Source organism: Oryzias latipes, chromosome 2, assembly GCF_002234675.1.
Source record: "Oryzias latipes chromosome 2, ASM223467v1".
NCBI lineage: Eukaryota > Metazoa > Chordata > Actinopteri > Beloniformes > Adrianichthyidae > Oryzias > Oryzias latipes.
Genome location: NC_019860.2, coordinates 10,898,430 through 10,925,110, shown reverse-complemented (window position 1 = coordinate 10,925,110; position 26,681 = coordinate 10,898,430). Strand labels below are relative to the sequence as shown.

The following is a 26,681-nucleotide window of genomic DNA, read 5'->3' as shown; positions in this document are numbered from 1 at the left end:
TGAACAATCTTATACCTGATTGTCGACAGCAGTTGGTATAAAAACGTTGACTTGGACCACTTGGACAAATCATTGTCGTTTCGTACCAACATGGCAAAGTCCGTATCACGGAAAGATGGCGACTCAATTAGTTTTATTTCGCTGGAGCTGAGGCATTTTCTATGGGTGACGTCACAGCTGCTCTGTCTAGTTCTCTATATACAGTCACTGTTACGTCGGAATACCATTAACAGTGAAAACGGTTAAGAAATTACAGTAGTTCGAAGAGTGTATGTTACCAGCGACAGCTTCGATGCCAAAGGGTTAACTCACCAATCCTGATGTTGGTTCAGTTTTTGAGATCTTTCACAATTTCTCGTGATTTAATCCAAACTTGTTTCAACCGAACTAACTTTTTTACGTCGGAGATCAGGCTCCAGTTTTAACATTCTTATGACTACTGTAACTCTTCAACCGTTGACGCAAATAATGTAATGCCAGTTGATTCTGAAGTGGAGGAAAGCTGTCTTGGGCTGATGCACAACACTTTATGCAATGAACATAAACCAATTGATTCTGTGGATTCTGTTGCAGATGAAAGTGGCTTTGCGCCATTATGCAACACCTAACGTTAGTAATGTGTCAGAATCAACTTATTTCCGCTGATCTTGTAAATGGTTGAAGTGTTACGGTGTGTCAAAGAGCGTGTTATTTAGGCGTCGCCGGCGACATCTCTGATGGTAAAGGGTTAAAGCAGACTGTAATTCCAAGTAGCATACGCATGCCACATTGTATTAAATCATTAAGTTCAAAGTTTTACTGTCACAAGGCAAACACGCATCGTCAGGCATCCATCCACACGCGTGAGAGATGGTTCGCAGAGAAAGGTTGCTCCTTCCAAACCGCGTGGTTGGATGAGAACCAAAAACGACTGTTTCCTTGAGCGTGTTTGTGCAGAAGCTTTCAAATGTTTACCAGCCTGCTGTGGCTGGCAGTGAACCCATTCAGTCCAAACACATTACAGGCCAGCGCCGGGACAACTCTCCCCCTTTCTCCCTTTCTTTATTGTATGAGCAATTTTCCCACTGAGCCAATTAGCCAGGGGAAAGTTGAGGGAGGGGGGGGGGGGTACGTTCATACTGAAAAGGATTCATTTCTGCTTCAGGAGCCGACCCCGCCGGCTCCCGGCGAGCAGGATCGGAGAAGATGGACGGAGTCACGCACGTGGAGATGGTTATTTATTTCTTCATTATTAGAAGAAGCCAGAGGAGAGGGCGGGGGAAGGGGCAGAGGACAGTGAGGTTAATCTGATGACTCAGGCATAAAGAATGTGCATTTAGTTTGTGCTTTTAGCCCGCATTAGCATAACCTCTACGCGATGACAAACGATGAATGGTCTGTTGATTGGCTGGAGTTGGCCGGCTTAATGTCAATAGTAAATTGGGGGGCTTGTTAGGCGAGTCGGGGACGCGGTTACGGCGGCGGCGAGGCAGTCATGTACAAAATAATATCTATTAGAACTAATTTAATCAAGGCCTCCCGTTTACAGATGAATTAGAATGTGGGGGCCAATTATTTTACATCGTTTGGGCCTCTGTGTTTGTGTGCGCATGTGTGCTGGTTAACATGCACGCCAAGGGGCCGCCTCAGTCAGTGGGGGCTGCAGATAATGGAGCCGAGATGATGGCAGTCGGGAGCAGCTAGTTAACTGACACAAATGAAACGGAGCTCTGCGTAATCTGCACACACACGTGTGTGGACACGCACACACACACACACACGGATCTCGTGGGAAAATCAGTTATTTATACTGAACATTGTGACATTTATGCTGGGCGTGCACGACACAGAATCCTCCTTCAGCTCACAATCATTATTACACAACAATGTTGGAACACAGCAACACTTTGACCCACAATGCAGGATGATCTCAGAGTCACACAAACCCTTCTCGCAAACTTATTACAGCGCAAGACACATCTTCAGTGACTCGATTACTTTGCAAGGTTAAAACTGTTTGAAACTTGAAAAAAAGCTTTTAATTTGTTTTTCTCATTTAGATAAACAGAACCAATAGGTCCACTGGATTGGAATGTGAAGTAAATCCTCTTCAATGTTTGGTTAATGTAAAATCCAAAAATTCAGCTTGAATACAAACGAAAGGCTGGGTTTTTGATCTAGCTTATCAACTGAAAAACAAAACATTAAAAGTGAGATTTATTTCTGACTGTCTGCAATCATGTTGATGTGAGGAAATACTGCCTCTGTTAGTTATTGTTGCCTTTACATTCATGTTGCTTATGCACTCAAACCGTCTATTTACTACAAAAAAAAAACTCAATAAATTCAAATGTTGTACATTTCAAAGACCCTTCATCTAAAGCCGCTGCACCTTCAGGGTCAAACATAACCATTTTATTTGCTAGTTTTGATTATTCTAAGAGAATTTAGAGATATATATTTTTAAACAAACCCTTTCTACACATTCCCCCACCTAACCATTTATCCAAATTTACAAAAAAAATCTCTATAATTCTATTTATGACGATCTGAAATCTAGCAGACATTTCTTTATGAAGCTGTAGAGATGATCTGAAGAACCAAAGCGGCAGGTGATTTCTTGTTTTCTTATAACCCTTGTGCTATCTTAGATGACCCCACTCTTCCATTGACGTGTTCTCCCTACCATGACAAAGGTGGATAAAGGTAGAAAGATTTCATGTAAGCCATGGACACCAGTGAAGATCACATATCATTGAAGGAAAAAAGGTTTTGCCACTGTCTAGACCCCACTCCCAATGTTAAAGTGCCTAGGATAGCAGAAGGGTTAATAATATTTATTCTAAAGCTACTTTCACACCGCCCTCGCAATGCACGCTCAAGTGGCCACATTCAATGAAAAGTCTGTTTTTGGGTTCTGCATACAAAAGGCATGGCCACTGAAGGCACATCAGGAGGTTAAACTAGGTCAAACATCGACCAATCTGGGACTTGCATTTGGTAGGGACGTATAGATGGCGTCCTTTTTAATTCACGGAAGTGCTTACCACAAATTGATAATGGAGGAGAAATTAATGATTGCTGTTTGCACCCAGCTGGACATGGAAAAAAAAAAGAAGAAGAAGCCCCTCCCTGATTGTCCAGCTAAACATGCAATTAAGAACACGTGGTTAGCGTGTTCTTGAACGGGCATCACATCCCCGTTGATAACCTAGCTTCTGATGTCACAAATGGAAATGTTTGCATTAACATAATATCATTTTCTGAGTTCAAACTGTTTGATTTATTGTAAATAAAATAGTAAACCATTAGTTTCAGAGCTTTAAACTACAGCCTCGCCATGAGCGTGTTTACTTCATGAGTGACGTGTGTGTCTGGGTTCAGCTCAGTGACACGTCCATCTACAGAAAGACCAGTTTGATCTGGTTGTGATTACATGCACTCAGGGGGGGGGCAGCAATACAAGTTTGGTTATCATGTGGATATGAGACAGGACAGTCCCCCCTCCTTGCCTACCATTCTCCCTGACCCTTGGGGGCAATTATCTTGTGATACGGGGAGTCCCTTCCCGCCCCCTGGTCCCCTGAGTCCAATCCCACTGCTGAACTGGGGCATCCACTGCACCTGGACCCCTGGTTCAGATTAAAAGCCCCTGGTCTCATTTTAAATCTGTTAGCGCTGGCCTTTTTGAGGGGAACAAGTCTAATCTGTTCCCATAAAGGACCCCCATCTTGTCGACCCCCCCACCCTGGCTCCCAGCGCCGCAGACCTGCTGCTGAATTATTACTGGCTGTACATCCGTCATGTGAGACGCACTGTTAAGCGTGGGATGGCGAGGCGGCACTGCGATACGTCGCCCTGAACACCGCTGCCATTATTCCTTCTCATTTCTCTGCTGTCTAATTAAGGTGTGGCGTTGGGCGTATTACCTGCAGCCCCACCCCCCCCACCCCCCCCACACACACACCACCACCTTTCTGTCAGATCTGCAGGATTCTGCAGATCTGTCACTCACAAAGACATTTCCTCTTTTTTAATAGGAGTTTCAGGCGACGGTGACAACTTAGAAGAATGGTCTTTTCTAAGAAAGTTACTAAAGAAGCATCGACAGAAAAACCTTGCAGAACATCGGAGCAAAGTGATGAACTAATCCTCTGAACGTGCATACAAGAAAAGATGCTGACCCTCTGCGACAGACTGCCAAAGGTCAGCTGATGGCATGAGGGGAGAGGTGGGGGTCGAGGCCCGGTCCAGCTGCCAGAAGGCTGGATTACCGGCACTGTCAGTCGGTGTCCGCTCAGGCCTGCTAACGCGCGGCGTCAAACGCCGCCTGAGCCAAACTCTGGGTGCTGGTGTTGATGTGCAGCTCGACACGTAATTAAAACAATGAGCCACAGCGCCAAGAACCGACACTAAGGGTGCCGTGGCGAGGCAGGCATACCCCCGTGGGCGCAGAGCAATCGGCAGCGCTCCCAAACTTAGCAGTCCCTTTGGCATTGGCATCAGCTGGGGTGCGGCACTGGGTGACCATGCCAGCTGAGGTGATGACGGCTGGCCTTGGGCAGGAGGAGGTTAATGGGAACGTTTAGAGGACGGCCGAGTCTTTTTGTGGTTGAATCCGCAAGAAAGAATCCTTCTAACAGGATCCCTCTGGCAGCACGGAGCTGGCACGGTTGGTGTTTATCCACACTGAAACCACCCTCCGAGCTCAACAGCTCAGCCGCTTCTCTGTCCCCGTCCTCGCCACTGCAAGCGACGTGTGTCAGCGAGCATCGCTCTTCACGCTGAAGCATCACAGGCGCGGCAAGAGCTTGTATTGCAGCTGTGGAACGATTGGCTGCGACAGAGTGAATTCCGCTTCTTCGCAGACACTAATATGACCTAGAGTGGCTGTTGTTGATGGTTGACAGGGGGGTGTTGAGGGAGGGGTTACAAAGAGGTTTGACAACAGCTGGAAATGGTGGGAAAACGAGCCAGCTCTGATGATTGCTTCCAATCCCTCCAAACATAATTCCTCCCCCTGGTCCGGTCAGGAAAAATGAAGGCATTCATCTCGTCTTCATCTTCTCTCACCCCATCCTTCTCTCTGTTTTATTCATCTTGTTTTCCAGTTCTTTCTTTTCCTCCCATCCTTCCTCCTCCCCACCTCCCCTGCCAAACAGCACCTAATTGGGAGACGAGGGTGGGGTGGGGGGGCAGACCTTGACAGACAGGAGGTCAGTGTAATTGCTGCTGGCCATATTTAACATTAAGATAATCAGGCCATTAATTACCCTTTGGATCATTAAATCAGCCACTTGCAAAATGAAATTTCGGCCTCTATTACTCACTTGAGAGACCACGAGGGGAGGGCATTTTTTCATCTCCATGCCCCCGCCCCCACACCCCTGTCTTTACCAGCTTCGTCTCATCTCTAAGCACAATTGTTCTCCTATTCTGTTTATGCTCCTTTAGCATCAGATATGCTCCTTCAAATGTTGATAAGATAAGAAGAACAGGTCGAACTGGAAAGCAAAGGCCTAGCAGAGCGTCCTCACTGCAGTGCTTGGAAAAGCACAGATACTGACTCAATAAACAGCACTGGCTGTTTATTGAGTCAGTATCTGTTAAGGTTTTGTCATGGAGAACAAGCGGCGTTTGATCACTTTACAGGTGTTTATTAAGTCATAAAAAACCAACAGCCTATCGTCAGCCTTCGTGTGATCCTATCATCACTTAGTACCTTGTTCAAACAGCCATGCTTCCCTTCTAAACCCGGAGACAAGTCTGCGTCAGTTCTTCAACTGAATATTTCACTGAACTCTTTTACATCCGAGCTCCACTGCTTACATTCTTTCGACTACCGTAACTCTTCAACCATTGACCCCATTAACAAAATTCCAGGAGACTCTGAAGCAGCTTCACGCTGATACGTAGCATTTTACATTAATAAAGTGTTCAAGCAATAAACGGAAACCAGCTGATCCTGACGTGGAGAAAAGCTTCTCTCCGCATCAGAATTTGTTGAATGTACGGTAACAAAGGTTTCTGTAGTTCAACGAGTTTGAGTTATTTTGCCGTCGTCGGCAACAGATCAGGTGTTAAGGGGTAAACCTAAGACATCTCCAGCAGGAAGGCGCTCCAGATTAAAAAAATAAATAAATAAAACTATTATCAGCTAAAACAGGGGTTGGAAAAAAATGGAGGAAAAATCTGAGAAGGAGGCCCATGGAGAGATTTCGAGGATTTATGGAGGAGAGAGGACAAGCAGCAAGCCACTTAAGGAATGGAAGGATGAAGACTATCGACAGGATAGAGCGGGTGGAGGGAGAGATGGAGCTGCAGCGGAGCGTTGCGGGTTAATTGAGATAATATTGACCTCCTCCTCTAATCTCTGCAGGGGAAACATGCTATTTATTTATGAATGTGAGGCAACATGAGCAACAATAAAAGCATTAGTCCTCTGATGGAGGAGGGCTAATGGTACATCAATACTCAATGATCGCTTGGTGTGAGTCTGTGTGTGTGCTGCCGTCTGAGCTGTGTGTTCAGCTTAGAGGACAGAGCTATAAAACTGAATGTTTACACCCAGATTAGAGACATTCATGTGGTTTGATTTTCAAGATCTCTTCTTTGATATAAAAAAGGAAAATACAAAAAATTAAAACTAAAGCTGTTAAAGAAGTTAGAGTACAGAGATGCTTGTCTTTGTGAGTGTGTGTTTTGAGTTGGGGAGTAATTATAAGGTGCTTCGGTGGACTGATGAGGGTTTAGGGGATGGGGGTAGGATGTATTTGGGGAGGGGTAGCGAAGTCGATCATGATGCAAACAGCAGTCAGCTCTAATTTGTTATGAAGTCTGTTAGCTTCCCGAAGCTGCAACGGCCGATAATTACACAACAAACACTCATTCGTGTGGGACTTGCAGTTTCGAGGTGTTTTGGTGAAGTTTTATGTCCCATTTTAATCATTACAATCCAAAACCAAGTCTTGACTCCTTACACTGTTTAACGCTGTAAGAATTTCACCTGTTCTTTGTGTCAGAAGCTCTGTTAGGTCCCCACTACGCCACAAATACAAGAATGTCCTTCTTTCCAAAAGGACCTGGCTTTGAGAGTCGAAAGCCTTTTTAGATCCCCAGTACACCACATAAACAAGAATGTCTCCCCCCACACACACCCACATACAAATGACTTCCAATACTAAAGACCTGTGATTTGTTACTCACCCCTGACAACTACAATAAAATAGAGACTGAAGCATAGCTTTCCGTCAACATCCTACATAAGACAGTGCACTCTCTCTATTAGAGGAATTGCATTCAACACCTGCTCTTTTACAATTTACAATTTAATTTAGTGTGAAACTGAAAGCTTAAGACAGACAATATTAAGATTGTGTTTTCATCCAGTGATAAAATTCTAAAAAATACACTGAACTATGGAGGTAATTTTAGGCTCAAAAGACGTGGGCATAGGCGTTTACCTGGTGGCGTCTGGCCCGGGCTTCATGCGTCCCTGAGCGTTAGCCTCCCACACGCTGTTGGCCACCTCGTTACCGATAGCAGACATCACTTTGATGAGTTCCAGAGGCCAATCATCCAAGTCGAGAGAGCGGACCCGGGACAGGTGTGTACCCAGGTTCCGGTGAATGCCCGAGCACTCGATGCAAATCAGAGCTCCGAGGTTGAGACTTGCCCAGTCTGGGTCTGAATGAGTAGAGAAAAAGTAAATTTAGGTTTTAGGACAGAAAACATACTATTGGAGATAATTACATAATTTTTTTGAAATATTTTGACAATTAGGGACACTTAAAATGAGCTTTTGGGCTACGTCCTACGTGACGTTCACGGTGCATTTTATTAACAAAGACTGGGAAATGAAGTAGTATGTCCTACAAACCTGAGCAACGCACGAATCCGAATTCAATGCAATTTTATTTATATAGCCCAATAATCACAACAATAGTCGTCTCACTGGGCTTTTTAATAAACATGAAATCATGAAGAACATGAAGTCATATAATTGAATAGGTTAATAACTAAACGGAACTAAACAGACTAAGCTAAAATACTGGTAGGCATCCCTGCCCTCAGACCCCCCTTCTCTTCAAAGCAGTGGTAGACGAGCTGCGTCTTGACGCTAAAAAGCCTGTGGTTCTCCAGAAAAACATAAACATATTAACATGCAGCTTTTCCCAAAACGTTTTGTTCACAAAGATGTTTACTTTTAGATGCACTTTAAGTTTGTGTATTTTATCCCTGGTAATTTATTTTAAAAGCAGTTTATGTCTTAAATAACTTAAAGGAAAGTTCCTAGCTACTTGATTTTTTTTTCTGGGAGAATTTTATTTTTGTTCATACCAGTGCCTGGCAGCTACTTGACATTCATTTTTTATCCTGTTTACAGAAATTTTGTACTAAATAAGAGCACTGCTGTTCATGTTCACTATTGTTTACACTGAATTTTACAGATATTTCCAAATGAAAATTGTCATTGTTTGTCAAAGACAGAGTATTACTGATTTCAGCAATGTTACACAAAATTCTGTTATTCATTACACCAAATGAGACACAAGTTGTTTATTATATTTTGTTTTTAAAGACTAAAAAATAAATGGGGAAATATTTTCCAAAAAACAGTTTTTGAAGTTCTTCTTTCTTAAAGTTTGTTATATCGTGAGTTGTTAGAGACGATATATATTGATTATCACATTATCGCCATATCGTTATCATGAGCAATGTATCGCAAATCGCATCGTATCGTGAGGTACAGGGATATTCCCCGCCCTACACAATGCTTTAGGTTTGAACATTTTTTGCAAACAAAAAAGTATTTAAAAGAATGTTTCAAATAAACCATCAAAGTTTTCATAATCAGAACACAGTGGATTCATAAATTGGCAATAGTAAAATGCTAGAACTGATAAGTTTTTCGCTTTGAAATCGGTGACGTCATATTAGCCGATTAAAAAAAATTAAGTAGTGAACATAGTGTCCAAATTGCGTTTAAAACCCAGGGCCCTAGATCGGTGGTGGCCAAGCCTGGTCCTCAAGAGCCTCAATCCTGCCTGTTTTCCAGCTCTCCCTGGAATGCTTGATGCTGATAACCTAAATCAGGTGTGTTCAGTCAATCAGGATGTGAAATCAATTGAGTCAGCTAATCAACAGCAAGCTGGTGAGGGAGAGCTGAGGCTCTTGAGGACCAGGGTTAGCCACCTCTGCCCTAGATAGTCTCTCAGTATTTAGAAGTGTAGGTAAGCAATGTAGACATAGTCTTGGTGAACTCACTTTGCGTATCACAGTCGGCACATCGACCGTTTCCTCGGATACTCCGGATAGACTGCAGCGCCAGCGCCTCATTCTGGCTGCTCAGACGAGACTGAAAGGCAAAAATCAAAGCTGAGCTACAAGTTTCATTTATTCCTTTAACTAATTAGACATTGACTTAAACATATTCTCTGGTCCTTTTCTTAGCTTTTTTCTCTTCTTCTTTGGTCTGAGATGAACAGTCAGTGGTCATAACCAACCTTTCAACACTAGCCCCCTACACATGGATTCCTCTGTGCTGCCTATCAGGTATCAAACCACATTTCAGCTCACATTTGTTCGAACACATACACAGACGTGAGCGTCTGCTGTTCTGTGCCATGTCGGGGAAATGAAGGAATAATGCCGCCAACAAATGAAATGGTTTTGCGGCGACGGGGCAACAAAAGGCTGAGAGCCTGGGGCGTAAACACAGTGGGCGGCAATGGAGATGGAGCTGCGGGCTGCAGGTGTAAAATGGCAGCAGCGAGGCTACAATAATTGCTGTTTTTGTAATTATGTGAGTGAAGGTGAGTGTTGGAGTGAATGTGAGCCTTAAGAAACTCTTGCCTGCGAGCCTGGCCCCATATTTGATCCTTTTTGTGAAGTGGGATCTGACACTGAGCTGGAAATCCAATATAAGCTTAAATGATTTAGGTAATATAGATCAGAGTAGGGTGGAGTTGTAAAAAAAAAAAATAATACCAAACCATCTTTACTTATAAAATCAATGCCCACTTATTAAATTCATTGAAAAAATTTCCTTTTGAATTTATTTTAGGCTTAAAATACTAATTTCCGTTATTTGCACCAAGCCTCCTCTAACTGTAGACAGTAGTAAAAGAAAAAGAAGAAGAATCCTTGCTTGTCCAGTGTGAACACTATATGGTAAATACGCCACATGCCCTGAGGGAATGTAGCATAACTCTGTTTACGAATTTAACGTACTTCCAAAGATTTTTTTCAATCAAAAGGGTTTTTTACTAGTGTGACGTAACGTAAAGTAACGTTTTCCTGGCACAAAGCTACTTGTCTTTGCTTAAGAATCAGTTGGTTTCCGGCTGAAGTAAAGTGTTGCATATCAGTGCAACGCTGCTTTTCTGAGCTTCAGAATCAGTTGTTTTACGGCTGTAGTAAAGTGTTGCATATCCGTGCAAAGCTGCTTTTCTGAGCTTCAGAATCAGTTGGTTTCCGGCTGTAGTAAAGTGTTGCATATCAGTGCAAAGCTGCTTTTCTGAGCTTCAGAATCAGTTGTTTTATGGCTGTAGTAAAGTGTTGCATATCAGTGCAACGCTGCTTTTCTGAGCTTCAGAATCAGTTGTTTTACGGCTGTAGTAAAGTGTTGCATATCAGTGCAAAGCTGCTTTTCTGAGCTTCAGAATCAGTTGGTTTCCGGCTGTAGTAAAGTGTTGCATATCAGTGCAAAGCTGCTTTTCTGAGCTTCAGAATCAGTTGTTTTATGGCTGTAGTAAAGTGTTGCATATAAGTGCAAAGCTGCTTTTCTGAGCTTCAGAATCAGTTGGAAATACCATAATTGGTAAATGGTTGAAGAATTTTGGTAAATTCAAAGGTCATCAACAGCTCTGGTCTTGAAGGGTTGATATGATAAATAATATATAAGTGTCTATATTAGTGTAATATAAAAGTGTTTTTCAGCATAAAATAAAAGGAAAATTTGATCAAACCTAAACATCATATTAAATTATAAAATTGTGAATCAAAATGGAAACAATTCCATATTTTGGCCATTATAACCTTAAGAATTTAGAAGAACCCAGCCCAATTTTTTCTTCAAAATATGTGCAATTCACAACAAACCAAGTGGACCACAGTGTCCATTTCTGAACCGTGGGTTCTTATGGGTTAAGGCTGGATTAAAATGACAAAAGAAGCACTGAAAAGGACCACGAGGCACCTTGATACATAACACCAAGGTGCTGCACAAACGGCTTAACCACCGTTACTGCTCTCACCTTGATTTTGCTGCTCTCGCAGGACTGCAGGCTGGCAAGGATCTGGCTCTCAATGACCTGCACCCAGGCGTCGCGCTCCTCGTATGAAGTAGCCTCAAAATGCCATGTCTGCCCCGTCAGCGACACGATAATAAACTCAAAGTTCTCCTCTTGTTCTGTTGGAGTAAACGGACAAAAGTTTTAGGGTTAAACAACTCGACAAGGCCAAGGGCAGAGACAGAGATTTCAATCACTTCAAGTCTGAATTAGTAACTGAACATTTTTTAGAACAACAGGACACCTGAACAAGCTTCCAGTCTTTGAGGCTGGTGTTAATTTTCATCTCTAATAATCGACGGTGGAGTTAAATGCTGCCACTCAAACTCAAGGTGGAGCAGGAGTTTAAACCACCAGGAGTCAACACCTGCTCTTCAGAACCGATCCCTGCTCACCTACCTGACCCTCGCCTCCAAAAAGACAGGACGGATACAAATGATGTTAACCCCCTTTCACAGACATGTCAGCATGAAAGGTCAGTCATTACAATCAGAGCCTGATGCTCTGGAGGGGGGGTGCCCCGGATCTTTGACTCTGGAGCGCCCAGAGGTTAATGGGATGATCAGGAGTCAATAAGTTGAGTGTTTGTGCACCAGTGGGGAAGATAATACACAAAAACATGAGGAACATGTATTCAGGAAATTGAAATATAAATTCTCAAAACATTTTTTTTTTTTAAAAGGTTAGTTTGTTAAAAATTTGAACATGGCATGTTCAAAAAAATATGACAGCTCAAAGTATTGGGTTTTTTGGTGTTAAAAATCTACAAAATCACACTGCACACAAAGATATGATTCAGCACTACAAATGAACATTTTCACTTTTATCACCGGTTTTCAGTCCCCATGATGATATCATCACCACCATGTCACACCATCCTTTAAAAGAAAAAACATCTGTAGTGTCTGAGAACAAAGTAATAGTAGATTTTTCACAAACTAGCATTTAAAACTTTTTTTTATTTTATTGTAAGGACGACTCATTGGGACTTTGAGTCAGTTTAAGGATAACTGATCTCCACAGATTGGTGATAAAGAACAGTTTGTGACTCGGGTTTTAACGTTATTTTATTTGCTGGGACGCCCTGAGGAACACAGGTTAGAAAAAGGGAGCAGGGTCCAATTTCTGGATCGATGTTTGTGTGAGTTCCTGCACATGTTGAAACCGTTAAAGACAGAAAAGAGGACGGGGGAAGCCAAGCATCATCACAACATTGCTGCTGCTGTTCACAATTAACCCTGATGGTGGTGGGAGGGGGGGGATGCAGCGGGGGTCATCAAAGGATCGGCCTACAGCGTGATCAGACTTCCAGGGATTCTTGAGGAGGTTCCATCTAAGAGTGACCTGCGCGGATGTGGCGAGACGCTGATCAGACAGAGAGCTGCGGTGGCGGCGGTCGGCCCGCCGTGGTGCCATCTTCCTCAGCTGCAGTCATTTGGCTAATTGGGATCGTCTAAGAGCAATAGAGATGAAGCTCCCCGCGGCCCCGCTCAGGATAATCGACCGATTTGTTCAAGGAGAGGAAGGATGGAGGATGTGAGGAGGCTCCCCGAGGCCAAACAGGCGCCACAGAAATACCTCAGGTTTGGACCAACAGGCTGGAAACGCTTCACAGCTGAAGTTTATACTGCTGCAGGACTCTGAAGGAAGAGCCTTGACGTCCACAAAAAAAAATCCTCCAAATCAGCCTCTTAAAGGATGAACATTTCTGATGTTATCATCAACACTTAAACCTTTAAAATAAAAAAAATCTTATATGTAGATAATAAAAAAGAAACAAAATTCAAATCCAAAAGTTAAAGAACTATCCAGAACATTAAGACATATGATACAAATATAATTTTTAATTCATCAAATATATAAATGTATTTTGACAAAGTTTCATTCTAAACATTACATTAATTTAAAGAGGAAAACATTTTTTTCATGTAAAAACGTCCGTTTTAGTTTGTCCTATGATAACATTTCTGTCACAAATACAATTTTTTACAAACTGCATTTTTTTGTCTGCTCCAGATTCACAACGATTTGAATAAAGAAATACTCAGAAATGTAATTTAAAGCTTAATTTTCTTTTCATATGTTTCCTCCATCATCTGAAAAATGAGAAGATGTTAAAAACACCAAAACACCTTTTTATTTAATTCTTTTTTTTAAAAATCAGAATAGGTCTTTAAGGAGGTTGATTAGCCTACAAGTTTAAAAAAAAAACAAAGTTTTAGCATAACTTGTTTTCATTTTAATATTGTTTTTATTTATTTTGTTTCTTTTTTAGGACTTTTGTTAAATAATCAGTAAAATCAGTATCTACATTTCTTTAGTTAAAATGACTGAATTTATAAACATTTTCAATTTTAATTTACATTCCATTTACACTTTTCTATCAGAATCTGAGTGAGCTTAATTGAAGGCTCTGGGTTCTGCTCTACAGACTGGCTCAGCTCCGCCTCCAAATTCCCATCATGCTCGAATTCCCAGGTTTCTCTGCTTTCTGGTGAGAGGAGGAGGAAGAGGGCTCCACTTGACAATTATAGAAGCCAACAATCCAGAAAGTCCCATATTAAACGCCGTTTCTGATTTAAGTGCTGCACGGTGACCCGACTCACCACAGTGACTAATGAAGGAAACGGCTGAGCGGCATCAACACCACTCCCACTTTGCTGCATGAACCCCCCACCCCCACCCCCCCCCACCTGAAGCCTAGCTGTGCTCCTGCACGGACGAGAGCAACTGAAACAGTGACATTTAAAGCTGCACTCGTCAGTTCTTAACATTAAAGGTTAATCAAATAACTTCCCAGCCTTTTTTAGCTCCCACTTTCAGACTTCGGCGCATTTCCTGTTCCCAAAATGAGCTCGGCTGGGTTGCATTTATTAGCTGAGGAGGCAGACCCCCCCCCCACCACCACCACCACACAGTAAGAAAAAAGGATCTGAATGACTCCATATGAAATCTTCTATTTACTTCCAAGAAGAGTTGAGCAGACAGCTAGTTTCAAAATAAAAGCTTGGAATAATAAAACTGGTGACTTATAACAAGCTTTGATTGTAGAACAGGAAGCTACACATTTTTCCTGGTATGTCTGTTGCTGAAAAAAGCACTGAAAACAAGTTTCCTCGATAAGTCTGTCAAATCTGATTTTCTACAGACTTTTTACTGCCTGCTAGAGGCCAGAAGGCAACATCTAGGGGGCAAATTACAATTTGGAAATGTAATTTAAGTTCTACAAAAGAAAAAAATGTTTTCAACAAAATTTAGTATAGAAAATAAAAAAGAAAAACAATAAGGAAAAAACTTGACTAAATAAAATAAAAAACATATTTTCATTATTTTTCTTCTTTTCATTGACTTTACCCTTGGAATTCCATTTCAGAGGAAACGTTGCTGTTTAAGAAAAAATATCTCCCGTACCTTTTAAATGCTAATAAAAAATGATAAAAACAATAATTCATGTTCAGTTAACTAAAAAACAAAAAGTTTTGTAAAAACAACTGTGGACTTTAAGTCCTAAAAGGTATTTACATTTGACCCCCATGAAGGTGCAAAGACATGAAAATAGAGGAATATGAACATTTTCTGTTGAAAAACATTGGAATAAAAAAGAGCAAAAAGAAGTTTAAAACACCAACGGAAAAACCTGGAAATGAGTTTTTCCAGCATCTTTTGATGAAAGATGCTTTAAAGGCTTCAGGTCAAAACTTCTCTTACAAGAGTGTAACTTTGTCCCCCCCCCCCCCCTCCCGCCTGCTTTCCAGCAAACGCAGAAAAACAAATGGCGAGCGGTGGTGGCGGTCTACGTTGGTAAATACTGCCACCGCTCTCGGCTACTGTGGGTGACATTCGCGCAGAGAGAGGTGGCGCCGAGGCAATTTGTGAACTCTGACACCGCCAACCTTTAGCAGCACAAACACTGCAAAGCAAACACGGCACAGCTACACGAGGCAGGCGGGGAGCGCTGGTGGGGGGGGGGGCTGGACATGCATACGGATTCGGCAGGTTGTGTGTCTGCGTGCAATGAGAGGGGAGGCAGGAGGCAGACGGACAGACGGGGGCCTCAGGAAACACAAATTAAAAGCCTTAAATGTCAGCGCACACAGTATTGCTGTGCGACACAGGTCATTACTCGCCATATTATTCGCCTTTTACAACATTAATAATGTGCTGAAAACTGCAGACTATTGTCATGTTTCTGGGTGGGGGTGGTAGATTTAAGGGTGGGGGTGGTGGGGGGGTGACAACGATCATTTGGATCCAGAAACCAACAATTCCGAAGATAAACTTCAGGTGGGCGGATGCCGGACGAAAAACTGCTGGAGTCTTTGGAAGGATAGCATGCTGCAGAGGCAGGTGTGTTTGGTATACCACACGGGCACAGGTAAGGCGGGAGGGGCTCAGCAGTCAGGGAAGGGATGGACAACAAAACGTCCCCAATAAACACAAAAGAAAGGCAGGATCTGGTGATTTGAAGTAAAAGATTTTCTAGATTTGAACTACAAATTCGATTTGACCTAACTGAACTTCAAAGACATCTTAAGATGACAGAATTTCAAAAAAAACTAAAAGAAAATGACTGCTGCTTTAATGGATCAAAAGAAGACCAAGCAGGAATTTACAAAATACAAATTTGAGTTCAAAGTTTTCCAAGGAAGATAAAGTTTTTCAGCTACCATGTTTGGTCAGACCAATGAGGCCCACAAACTACACCTAAAGTAGAGAACTGTGGAATTGAAAAATCAATTACACAACAAATCACCACCTCCTTTAGCTTTACAGAGAGGCTCCCCCTTTCAGGAATGAGCGGTGCTGGAGGACAGTGGGGAAGAAGGGATGTATCCGTCCCACCACAGCAGCTTCTCTTTACCTTCGGAGTTCTGAAGACTGTTGGCATGAACGCTGCGAAGGCTACTGACGCGATTTAACTTCCAAGCTCTACGTTTGGCTGCGTTCGACAAGAGGAGGGGAAGAAGGAAGAGGATTGGGGAGGAGGAGGAAAAACAAATAGAGGAAAGGTAGGCAAATATAGGAGGAATGACGCAACACGTACAGGAGAGAAAAAGAAAATATGATAAGCGGGTCAAAGCAGCAGAAGGAAGCAGATTTAGAATCTGGGTGTGACTTTCAGAGGTAGCGGTAGAGGTAATGATCAAATTAAAATGATGCAAGTTCATCCATCCAACTTCTCCAACTTATCCACAGGATCATGAGGGCAGCAGCCTAAGAAAATATACCTAGACCTCCCTGTCCACAAAATCCTCCTCCACTTCTGCTGGTGGAACCTGAAGGAGCACAATGGCCAGCTGAGAGGTCCTACTCCATGGTCCTCCCCCTTGGCCTCCTTGCGGTGAGACATGCAGTCACTGTGTTGACCAGAAGCTCTTCCTTCACACATGAACAAGACCTTAAGATACTTAAACTCCTTCACCTGAGTCATGAGCTCTCCACCAACCCAAAGATGAAAAACAACTATAATCCAGTCAAGACCATGGCCTCTGGCTTGCTAATGATGATTCTCATCTAATCTGCGTAACCCTTGACTACGAACCGCTCCGATACACAAAAGTCCTGGTTTGATGAAGTCAACAGAACATCATAATCTGAAGATGAAATACTGTGGGGCCCAAACCAGAATACATCTGGCCCTTAACTGTGAGACATTGTGTCCATAAAAACTCTGAACAGAACCTGTGACAAAGGCATCCCTGCAACAATCCAACATGCTCTACAAATAGGTTATTGATTGATCAAGTTCCTGTTGGACTGGACTGCCCTTAGTAGGAGGCCCGAACCCCACATTCCCAGAGCACCTCCCATAAAAGGAGGAAAAGGCACACTCCTTTGAACCCTTGAGCAGTCGAGGTGTTGAGCTCATCTGCTGTTCCAAAACTGCACCGTTGCTCCAAAATCCGAGATTTTGCTATCAGCAAAATTCTCCTCTCTAGTACCTCGGTGTGTGTGCTTTCCCAGAGAGAGTAAAAAATGGGGACTCCCCCCATCCTTAGAGCCCACCGTCTGGTCACCACCTCGATCCGTCAGTTCAGAAACACCGTCTCCGACCATGCAACGTTTTAAGACTTAGTACTCAAAACATCCCCATAAAAGCCAGAGATTTAATCCTTCAACACCGAAGCTTTAGCTCCTGTGTTGATGTTCCTTTGAATTACCATAACTGTACAACCGTTTATACATTTACCGTAACTCCAGTGGATTCTGATGCTTAGAAAAGCAACTTTTGACAGACTTGCAACACTTTACAATAGTAAAACGCTAATGTAATTAGAGTAAACCAACTAATTTTGACACCGAAAAAGGTAGCTTTTTCAACTTTAGAATCTGTTGGAGCTATGTTAATTGCTTAAAGAGTTACAGTGATTCAAAGAGCGAGTACCATTTCCTGTTGCTGGTGACATTGATTCAAGGGGTTAAGGTATTCAGGGCAGACCTCAGTCAACCCCCCCAGAGCCTTGCTACTGAGGATCTCCCTGAAAACTCCCATCATTTCAGCCTGGTTGATTGCCTGGCCCACTTTTGGGTCCCCTGCCTATGCCTACCAAACAGTAAACATGTTGGTGGGATAAGATGGGATCCTGAGAGAGCTTCTTGCACTCTTGACAACATCCTCGGTTGATGTCAATAGTTCACCAACCACAACCCCATGATGTCACATCAGCGACGACCGTGTACTACGTACAAGGAATGCTGAGATGTGCATTAAGAGCAACGTAAGATGTGTTTTCAGCCGAGTTCAAATAAAACGTTCATGCCAGTAAACCGTTGGATCCTTGTTTTTATATTTGAGAACATGGAAATAGCTATAGAGATTAACCCAAATTAAGAAAAAACACGCTAATTTGTCTGTAATTAATAAATTGCAGTAAACGCGATTATTTGATACCCCTAACAAAATTACTAAGACTAATCTGTTGCACAAAAAAATGTCTCTATTTGGTTTACTGAGACTCTAATTGAGGCTCCCTATCCAGATACAAGAAATTAAAACTAATTGGAAAATAGTAATTCTTTTCCTATTAAAAATCTACATATGCCTCAATTCTTTAAGGTTAGAAAAAGAAGAAATAAAGCCATATAAGGTATCTTGAATAACTGAACATACAGTAGATTTGAAATTGTACCAATGCTACCATCTCTCAACACTTGTGAGTAAAAACATCTTTAAGTCGTTTTTAAAATTGTTACAACTGGCTTTCCATACCTGCAATTAAAATCTTTATTATGTCTGAAGATAATAAATAGCTAGAAAAGGTTCACTGTTGTGAGACCACCTGGATTCACTTATGCCATGACTCTTTGTTCTCAGAGATGCCTAATCTTCTCTAAGGCGGTGCTCTTCCTCCTGATTCGTCCATCTTACAAGACACTCACAGATCTGATCAGTGATCACACGGTGCTCCAGCAGGTGTGCCCACCACCTGACTGACCCACTGATTGCCGTTACGCAATAACCGCTGAAGCTCCTCGGCTGAGATGCCGAGCGCTATCTGGTCTGGATTCCAGCAGCGAGTTTTTCTGGGTGAAGAATCAAAGCTTCTCTGCAGGAACGTACGAGGGGAGCAGGTCAGCTTTCAAAGCGGCAGGATGAAGGCAGGCCTGGGGGGGGCAATGATCTGCGGCATACCTGACACAGGTGGGCACTTGTTCTGGACGAACAGGATCTTTGAGTCTTAAATGTGATCTTTATAGTGTTTGATCCAACTGAATGACCTGCACTGAGCCACTGGGTTCAAACCGAGCACTTCTATAAGAAAAAACCAAGAACAAACAGTGAATTGGAGCACAAAATGTGACAATAATATGTGAAAACTTACAACTCTCGCTTTCAGCAATGCATCAGATCACCTGTTTTATTGGCATACATCAGGTTGGAAAAGCCTATCGTCCTCAGTAAAGGTTCTTTACACTAAAATAAAGATCTAATTTGTTGATGAACCAAAATATATCCAACAAAGAAAAATATTTAAATGTAAAAGAAAACAAAAAATTCTCTGCTGATGTAATAAAGTTTATTCAATTGGCCATCTAAACAGGATAATCTGGTGTCTTTCACCTGTTCACAACAGTTATATGATAACAGGAAATCGCACACATGAAGATTTCTCTACGAAAAGCTGATTTCTTAGGCTGGATTCAGACTGGAAACATTTGGGTCGCTTAGATGGAACCAGACTTAATTTTCCCAGATAATCTAGAAGAAATGTTCTAATACATCCAAGTGGACACTGGTCCGGGACCAGGAACCGCTCTCAAACCCATCTTTAGAGGTGGTTCCAATCGGACTGATCTTTGGTTGGCTCTGAGATTCCTCAGCTTGAATTGCCCCTGTGCTCAGGGCGGAACAACTGGACCAAAACGGCTACCAATGACATTATGGGATAGGAACGGAGTAGGAAAGTAGCAACCAATGAAGGCGCGGACAAACGTGGAGAAACAACGATACACAACAACTCATTGAAATGTGGTCGGTTGATTGCAGGCTCATTGAAACAACTTTTAAAGTGATCCACATTGTTTTTCACACTGTTGTCTCTTCAATCTATGTGTCAAACCCTTTTCAGCGCACCTTCGTAGCCGCCATCTCCTCATGCGGCATCAAAGTAGCAGTAAAAAGCGTTGTACCCGACGTTCATACAGATGTTGCTAATTGATCATCAAAATAAAAAGTTTGAAAAAAGGAATTATCCTGACAAGGGTTGCAAATCCTAGGACTTCCATTCTTCTTTCTCTCATTGCTTTGTCCCGCCCTCGTAATTCCTGGCCAACGACCAAGGAGACCTTCAGTCGAGTGGTTTTCTTTACAAGCTTTAGATCAAAACAGAAATTTAAGCTTGAAAGGCAGTTTTACAGTCCAAGTGTAAGGTTCAGGACTCAATCAGGACCAAATTAAGCAGACAACAGACTTTTCTGAATAAGTAACTACGTTTATACAAATGATGTAGTTTTGTATCTGGGCAATTCACTAGGAGATGGGAGAGCAAGTGTAGCATTGGGTATCCAAGCAGCTTCCATTTTCTTGACATTAGAAAAAAAATGGAATCAAACAGCAATGCATTATCTTTTTTTCTAGACATTAGTTCCAACATGAGCAAAGCTAATGCTAATAATAAGGACCGTGTTTATCAAGCACAGACCTATCTATGCACGTTTAAAATGTAGAAACTTGTATCAATATGTATTTAAACCCATTAACAAATCAGAAAATGGACTAAAATTGGGAGACTGAGACATTCTGATTATTGCAATTCCAAAGTCTATCGGCTACTATCTGATAACAAATAAACAGACTTGTTGGGCACTGAAAGGGCCTCATTGAAAGTAAGCAGCCCCAAACACAATACCTCCACTGCCATGCTTCACAACGGCTTTTCTTCAGTCTGAGAAACAGGATTTGAAGAGAATAAAAAATCATTTTCTTACCATCATCAACAACTATCTGTGAAGATTTGAAGGTAAATTATTAAAAAAACATTAAAAACTTGAAAAAATTGAGTTAAGTCTATGTGAACACAAACACCCTAACAGGACGTCACTCAGGACTCTGCACTCAGACGTCCAACTTGGGGGAGCTTGGTCGCAGAGGGCGGTCCCCCTTCATGAATTACACCGTCCTCTGACACCGAGATACTTCACCCGCCTGCTCAACTTGACAGGCAGCGTGGTGACCGGCCGAGCATGCTCAGTGGTTAATGGCTAAATTGGGAAGACTGTTACTAATCGCTTATTGAATAATGAAAGTGACACAGCTGATAAAAGATTTCTGCACGCCAGATTATTTATTATATTTCACTTAAGCCTCTCTGGCTGACTAATAGGGGGGCGAGCCAGGGGGGACCGTCTGACGATGGGTGGCGGCTGGAGGAGGTGATGATAAAACGCTCGCGTTGGAAAAGAAGAGCAAGCGTGCTCAGTTTGATGGAGGTAAATGTAGAGAAACAGGGTAAAAGAAGAGGAAAAATAGGAAAGAAAACGAAAAAAGTGTGGAGGAAAAGAAGAGTAAGATGACAACGAAATGAGAAGATAGAAGCTGATAACACAGCCACTCGTCTTGCCAGCTGATTGTTGCCGCGGTGATGGAGGGAGCAACATTATACATCTGCTGGGGGAGCCACATCTGTTCAGTCATTTGCTCTGTGTGTGTGTGTGTGGGTGTGCGTGTGTGTGTGTGTGAGGGGAGGGATATAACAGACTCCGTCAGATCAGGAAAATTATCCCAGACTGGCAGATCCCAGAACAGCTGCCAGTTCATGTCGTCCAATCAGGATCATGTTGTGAGAAAACAAACCAACTGTGTTACACCTTTATCACTTATCTCGGGTAGACAAATTGCTGTCACTGATGACGTTTTTGTTTCCAAAATAAATATTTATTTTTTTATTCAGTCTGTAACCAGATGTTTATTAGTCATCTTTAAAATTAAAGCACCTATTTGCCGTTTTCCCCACACATCAACTTCGGTTAATATCTTAAAGAGTGAAACCAACTTTAATGTCATAAAAACTCTTCTCCATCTGCAGAAATCCTTGAGAAGTGGATTTCAAAACTTTAAACAGATTTTAAAGACTGTAAAAACTGCCAGCAGGTGGCAGAGTAGCTTACTTGCACATTGTTGTTTATGCTAGGGTTGGGCAATATGGCCTAAAAATAAAATATCAGATTTTGTTTCTTTTAAGTCGATTTCCGATTTTTGCCCACCCTCCCCCCCCTACTCAAAGAAAGCAATATGTACAAACGGCAGACAATTAAAAGCATATTTTGCTTTAAGACAAATGTAACCCCCATTTCTGGGATGAATGATAAATAAATGAACACACTCTTGGAATCAGCTGTGTTTTAAGTCACACTCTGTAGTCTAGACTAAAGGGAGACAAAAACATTCACCTTTAGAGTAGCACCATTTTCTAAAGGATTAACAGTACAGCTCATATCTGGGGTCTAAGGCTTTAATTAAATTAATAAACCCTGTCTTCTCCATGGTATATAGGGGTACCACGTCTTTGGTTATATGCAAATGTGTCCCACAAGATACAAACTAGAGCTGTGACGGTGTGGGATTCGTGATCACTGCGCTGATGAAGCAGCAGGAGTCACGGTCAACAACAGCCCCCACCCCCCCACGCTGCCCGCAGAACACAAAATCCTCGGCCACGTCGCAAGTGAATACCGGTACAAGTAATAATTACAACTCAGTATTCTTTATTAACAAATAACAGTAACAACTAACTACTAACTATCTAACTAATGAACTAACTATCTAGGTGTTGTAGAATGAGTATGTGTATGTGTGTCAGGGTGCTGCGTGTGTAAGAGGACTGAGCGCGTGCCACACAAGAGTGGGTGACAGCCTTTGACTGCGATGGGCTTTAGGCAAATGTTGCAGTGTGGGGTCTCTTCCTCCACGTCTTTGGCAGTAAACACATACCAGTTCCAAACAACAGATGATTTTATTCCTTTCTTGGGAACAAACTTCCCACTCTCACCGGTAGCCATGTTGTCGCTTGCTGTTTCGTGTGTGCTATGATGTTGTTGTTTGTCGCTTGCCATACTGCCGTGTCAAACTAACGCTACGGAAGCTCTGGGGAGCCAAAAATGCACCATTACCCAAAAACTCGATTAAGTTATTTTTTAAATCGCCCGTAACAAAAAATTTCGAATTGATTCATTCAATCGATTTTTCGCTCAGGCCTACCTGCTAAAAATATTTGGTGAAACAAAAGCTGAAGGTCAGAAAAAACAGTATTCAGATGCTAAAATCTAGCTATAAAAATTATAATAATTAATCTGTGAATAAGGATTTTCTCTGCATTAGGTATTTTTTTATTTAATAATTTACAAAAGTTCAGATTGTGCTCAAGTTCTCCTAGTCTATTTGCAAAGTTAAAGCCAACCTTGAAGGACTACACACGGCAGTTCCCATAATGACCACTGCAGGGTGGTTCCAGAAGAGAGCAATTTTCCATTACCTCCTAAAAAGTCAAATTTTATACAGAATGTTTAAAAATAAGACGTCTTCATATTTGATGCATATAGTGTGTTTTGAACTTTTAGACTGAGTTTTTAAATGGAGAAGCTCAAGACAAAACCAGTTTCTGGTATGCTGCTTCCATGTATTAAACAATTAAAAAGCCTAAACTCATGGAAGGACATTGATCTTTTGCAGCACATTTACTTGTGGGAATCAAAGATATCTACATCCAAACGACAAATAGTTACAGTAGTTGCAAATGATTCACTTTTGCGTTTTTATCTGTAATCAAACCAAAGTAGTTGAAATGATCTGAGCATCCTCAGTTTCTAAGCTTTGACGCATAACACACTAAATATGACATCAAATACTGGTTAGTTTTAAATCAGCAATGGTACAAATTAGCTATTTTTGAGGCAAAAAAACAGTCCAAGGCCAAGTCGGAATTCTTTCCCTACCCATCTGTACCCCTCCAACTGCAGGGGCATTTGTAGCTGTTGTCCGAAATCCTTTTTTATGGAAGAGTGGTAGCGACTAGCTCGGGGCTAGTCATCTCCCCACCAGAATGGTGATCTGTCGTGCATGTGTGGGGGGAGGAGCAATGAATTTCTTCACTTGTTTCACGATGAGGGACAAGTTTTTTAAATCCATCCGTTGGGGAGCTGAATCAAGGGGTAGGGGGAGAATTTGGATTCGGCCTAAGAAGCTTAACAGCTACAAGCTAAAGGGTTGGGAAGTTTTTTTATCAACATCTTTCAAAACAGCATTAAAGTAGCTGGACAAATTAGGTGCCAACAGAATAATAGATCCTGGCCCCTTGTGGTAGTCAGATGCCTTCGAGAACCACACGGGAGTCGGGTCACAATGTTCCCAATGAAGGTATAAATGTGTTTATGGAAGAACTGGAAGTGAAAAATGAGGAAAAAGGTTGAACAATGAAGCAAAGAGGAGGTTCAACGAAATATTCTTTCTGAGGTCCAACCTGAGAGAGAGAACGGGGGAGGAAAGGAGGGGAAGAGGAATGACTTTACCTTCTGCAGTACCAGAGAGGCCATCGGCTTTGAAGTTGCTGGTGCTCTTCTTCCTGCGGTGCTTTTTACGATTGGCGTGCGGGGATGGTGGTGGCTCCATCTTGGGACTTGTACTGGAGATGCTGGGACTGGAGCAGTTGGAGTCGCCGAGGCCAGTGTCTGTAATGCAGAATGTATAAAACAAAACCAAAAAGAGTCAGGCTATGAGGTGAATAATGGCGCTTGTTTCTGTATGTCAATGAGTGCCAATGAGATCAAAACTGCAGCATCCAACGGCATCCAACAAAACTGATTTTTAAAGTATAGCTTTTAGGGCAAGTGTAGAAAAATTGATATCAACTCAATGCCTACTTAGACAATGCAATATTGATTCATATAATCGAGTACAGTTTGTGTGGACATCATACAGGCGTCCTTCGAACATTTGTACGCAGTCATTAAGGAGCCAGTACTGATACCTCACTAATGACTAGAGTGTGGCGTAAGGGCACTGTACGACAGCATCCCCCGTACTTCATAAGTGCGTGCAACTTTCATTACCCTTACAAATATTTCACGAAACACCACAAAAACGACAAATCGTAGGTTCATTTTCATGACGCTCCTTAAAGTGCTCGTACGGAGACACCTTTGCTTTCCTCAAGACGCAGCTACTCCTCTGTATGACCTTCCACGAGCCCGGAGAACCCAAAAGGCCGCAGCACCTGTACGGGTCGACCCCCATGTGGGTGCATACAACTTCTAAAGGGCCTAGATCATGCCTTCCTTAAGCCTTCCGGAAGTAAGACGACTCGATCTCTAAGACACTGGAATTCTCTCCTTGTGGGTGCATCGCATTTCATGACGTCAACCTAGAGGGGCTTGGTAGCGTGTCTGGGTTTCTTCTACGAAAACAAACAACATCCAAACTTTTGCCAAGATGAATGTCAATATTGTGCATGTAAAGAAAAGCGTTTTGTCGGTCACCGCTAGCTTCTCGGAGAAAGTTGGTGTTTGTGTTGGCGTGAGGGCGTGTGCTGGCAGCACAGACTCTTCCTGGAAGGGGCGGTCCCTCACTTATCCTTGTCGCAATGTGAGAAATCACTTGTTTTCGTGGATTGGGAGGGGCTGGTGCTCAGAATGCAGGTTTTTAGAGGAATACTCAGGAGTGCGTGAATGGATCAAAGCACGGCGTTGGGGTTGTTTATAACACACTTAAAACACTCATACAGTTGATTTTGCATGGTTTAAGCTAAATATCTGAGGGCTCATTGAGCTTTTTGAAGTAAAAGTGTAGTGACACAAAGTTTGGGTGTGGGCAGCAGAACAGCTGGGGGAGGGGGTGGAATGGAAACAGTTGTTGTGAGTTTTGTTTCAATCGAGGTGCTGGTCATACAGATGCGTTCGTCTTTGCTGGCTTGGACTGGATTTGGTGCTCCACTGGAGTTTTCATTCTGTAGCTTTCCCTCTTTTAAAGAATCTGCGTGTTGGCATCTCACCTTTTTCCGTTTCATATTTGTGATGCTGGTTTTACTGTTGGCACTGAGTTCTTTAGGGGGTTAGACCCCGTGATCCTGATGATGAATGAATGTGGAGCTGCAGCTCAGGATGCTGCTTCAATCAGAGAGGCAGCCTCCACGAAGGAGCCGCTCAAAGAAACCGATTCGGGATCAGAGAGTCCGGCTGAGATGGCTGTGGACGAGCGAGCATCCCACAGCAGGGAGCAGGCTTTCTCTCTCCCTGGCATCACTCTTCGGGCGGCTGCTGACAGCTGTGACTAGCGGCAGAATAAAATAACATTCAGCTCCCATCAATATCACGGGACGACGGCGGTCTGACACGAGCCCGGTGTGTGCAGACGGGAACACATCTACACAAAACACACACACACACACGCGCGGGCGCATCCCACAGCGGCAGAGAACCCCAAGGACGGCCATAACTTATTTTACAATCGTTTAGTCTCAGCTCAAGTGGAAAATGTGACAACTTATCTCTGCTGACAAGATGCCATCCCCGAGCGTGCAATTAACCGCCGTGGATTAACGGCCCACCCATCTGCACGCCGCGCTCCATCCACATCAGCCCACCCCCACCCTGGAGATGTCCACCTAGTGCTGCTGAGCCCCTCTCATTGTTTTTTTGCCGCAGTTTAACCTGCTCTGCCCATCAAAGCTGCCACAGTAGAAGAAACACAACTTAGAGAACTCAGAGTGTGACTCCTAATGTAATATCTGCTCAGAAAGAATAGATTTTGTTCTATTTTGTATTGGGCGCCAGTTATTTTCAAAAAAATTGGCGTCAAAAGGCCTAAAAAAAATAGGAACAAAGCTGCAAACAAGCAGAACCACAACAATCAATTTGGAGTCAGTGGTAGGATTTTTAATAGGAATGGACTCGCTCTGGGAATTGATACTGGAGTTT

At 42.6% G+C, this 26,681-nt stretch overlaps 1 protein-coding gene across 4 annotated transcripts in view; it reads right to left on the bottom strand.

Annotated features, from left to right (window-relative positions):
* Positions 1-26,681, bottom strand: part of LOC101165954 (arf-GAP with GTPase, ANK repeat and PH domain-containing protein 1) — a 131,309-nt gene that overhangs the window by 12,145 nt on the left and 92,483 nt on the right. For all 4 annotated transcript variants that reach the window (XM_023964318.1, XM_023964321.1, XM_011482933.3 and 1 more), the window contains 4 exons: positions 24,279-24,437; positions 11,238-11,392; positions 9,247-9,337; positions 7,443-7,665 (listed from right to left, as the gene is read on the bottom strand). In XM_023964318.1, the coding sequence (XP_023820086.1) occupies positions 7,443-7,665; positions 9,247-9,337; positions 11,238-11,392; positions 24,279-24,437 (628 nt within the window). The remainder of the gene's footprint in view (positions 1-7,442; positions 7,666-9,246; positions 9,338-11,237; positions 11,393-24,278; positions 24,438-26,681) is intronic.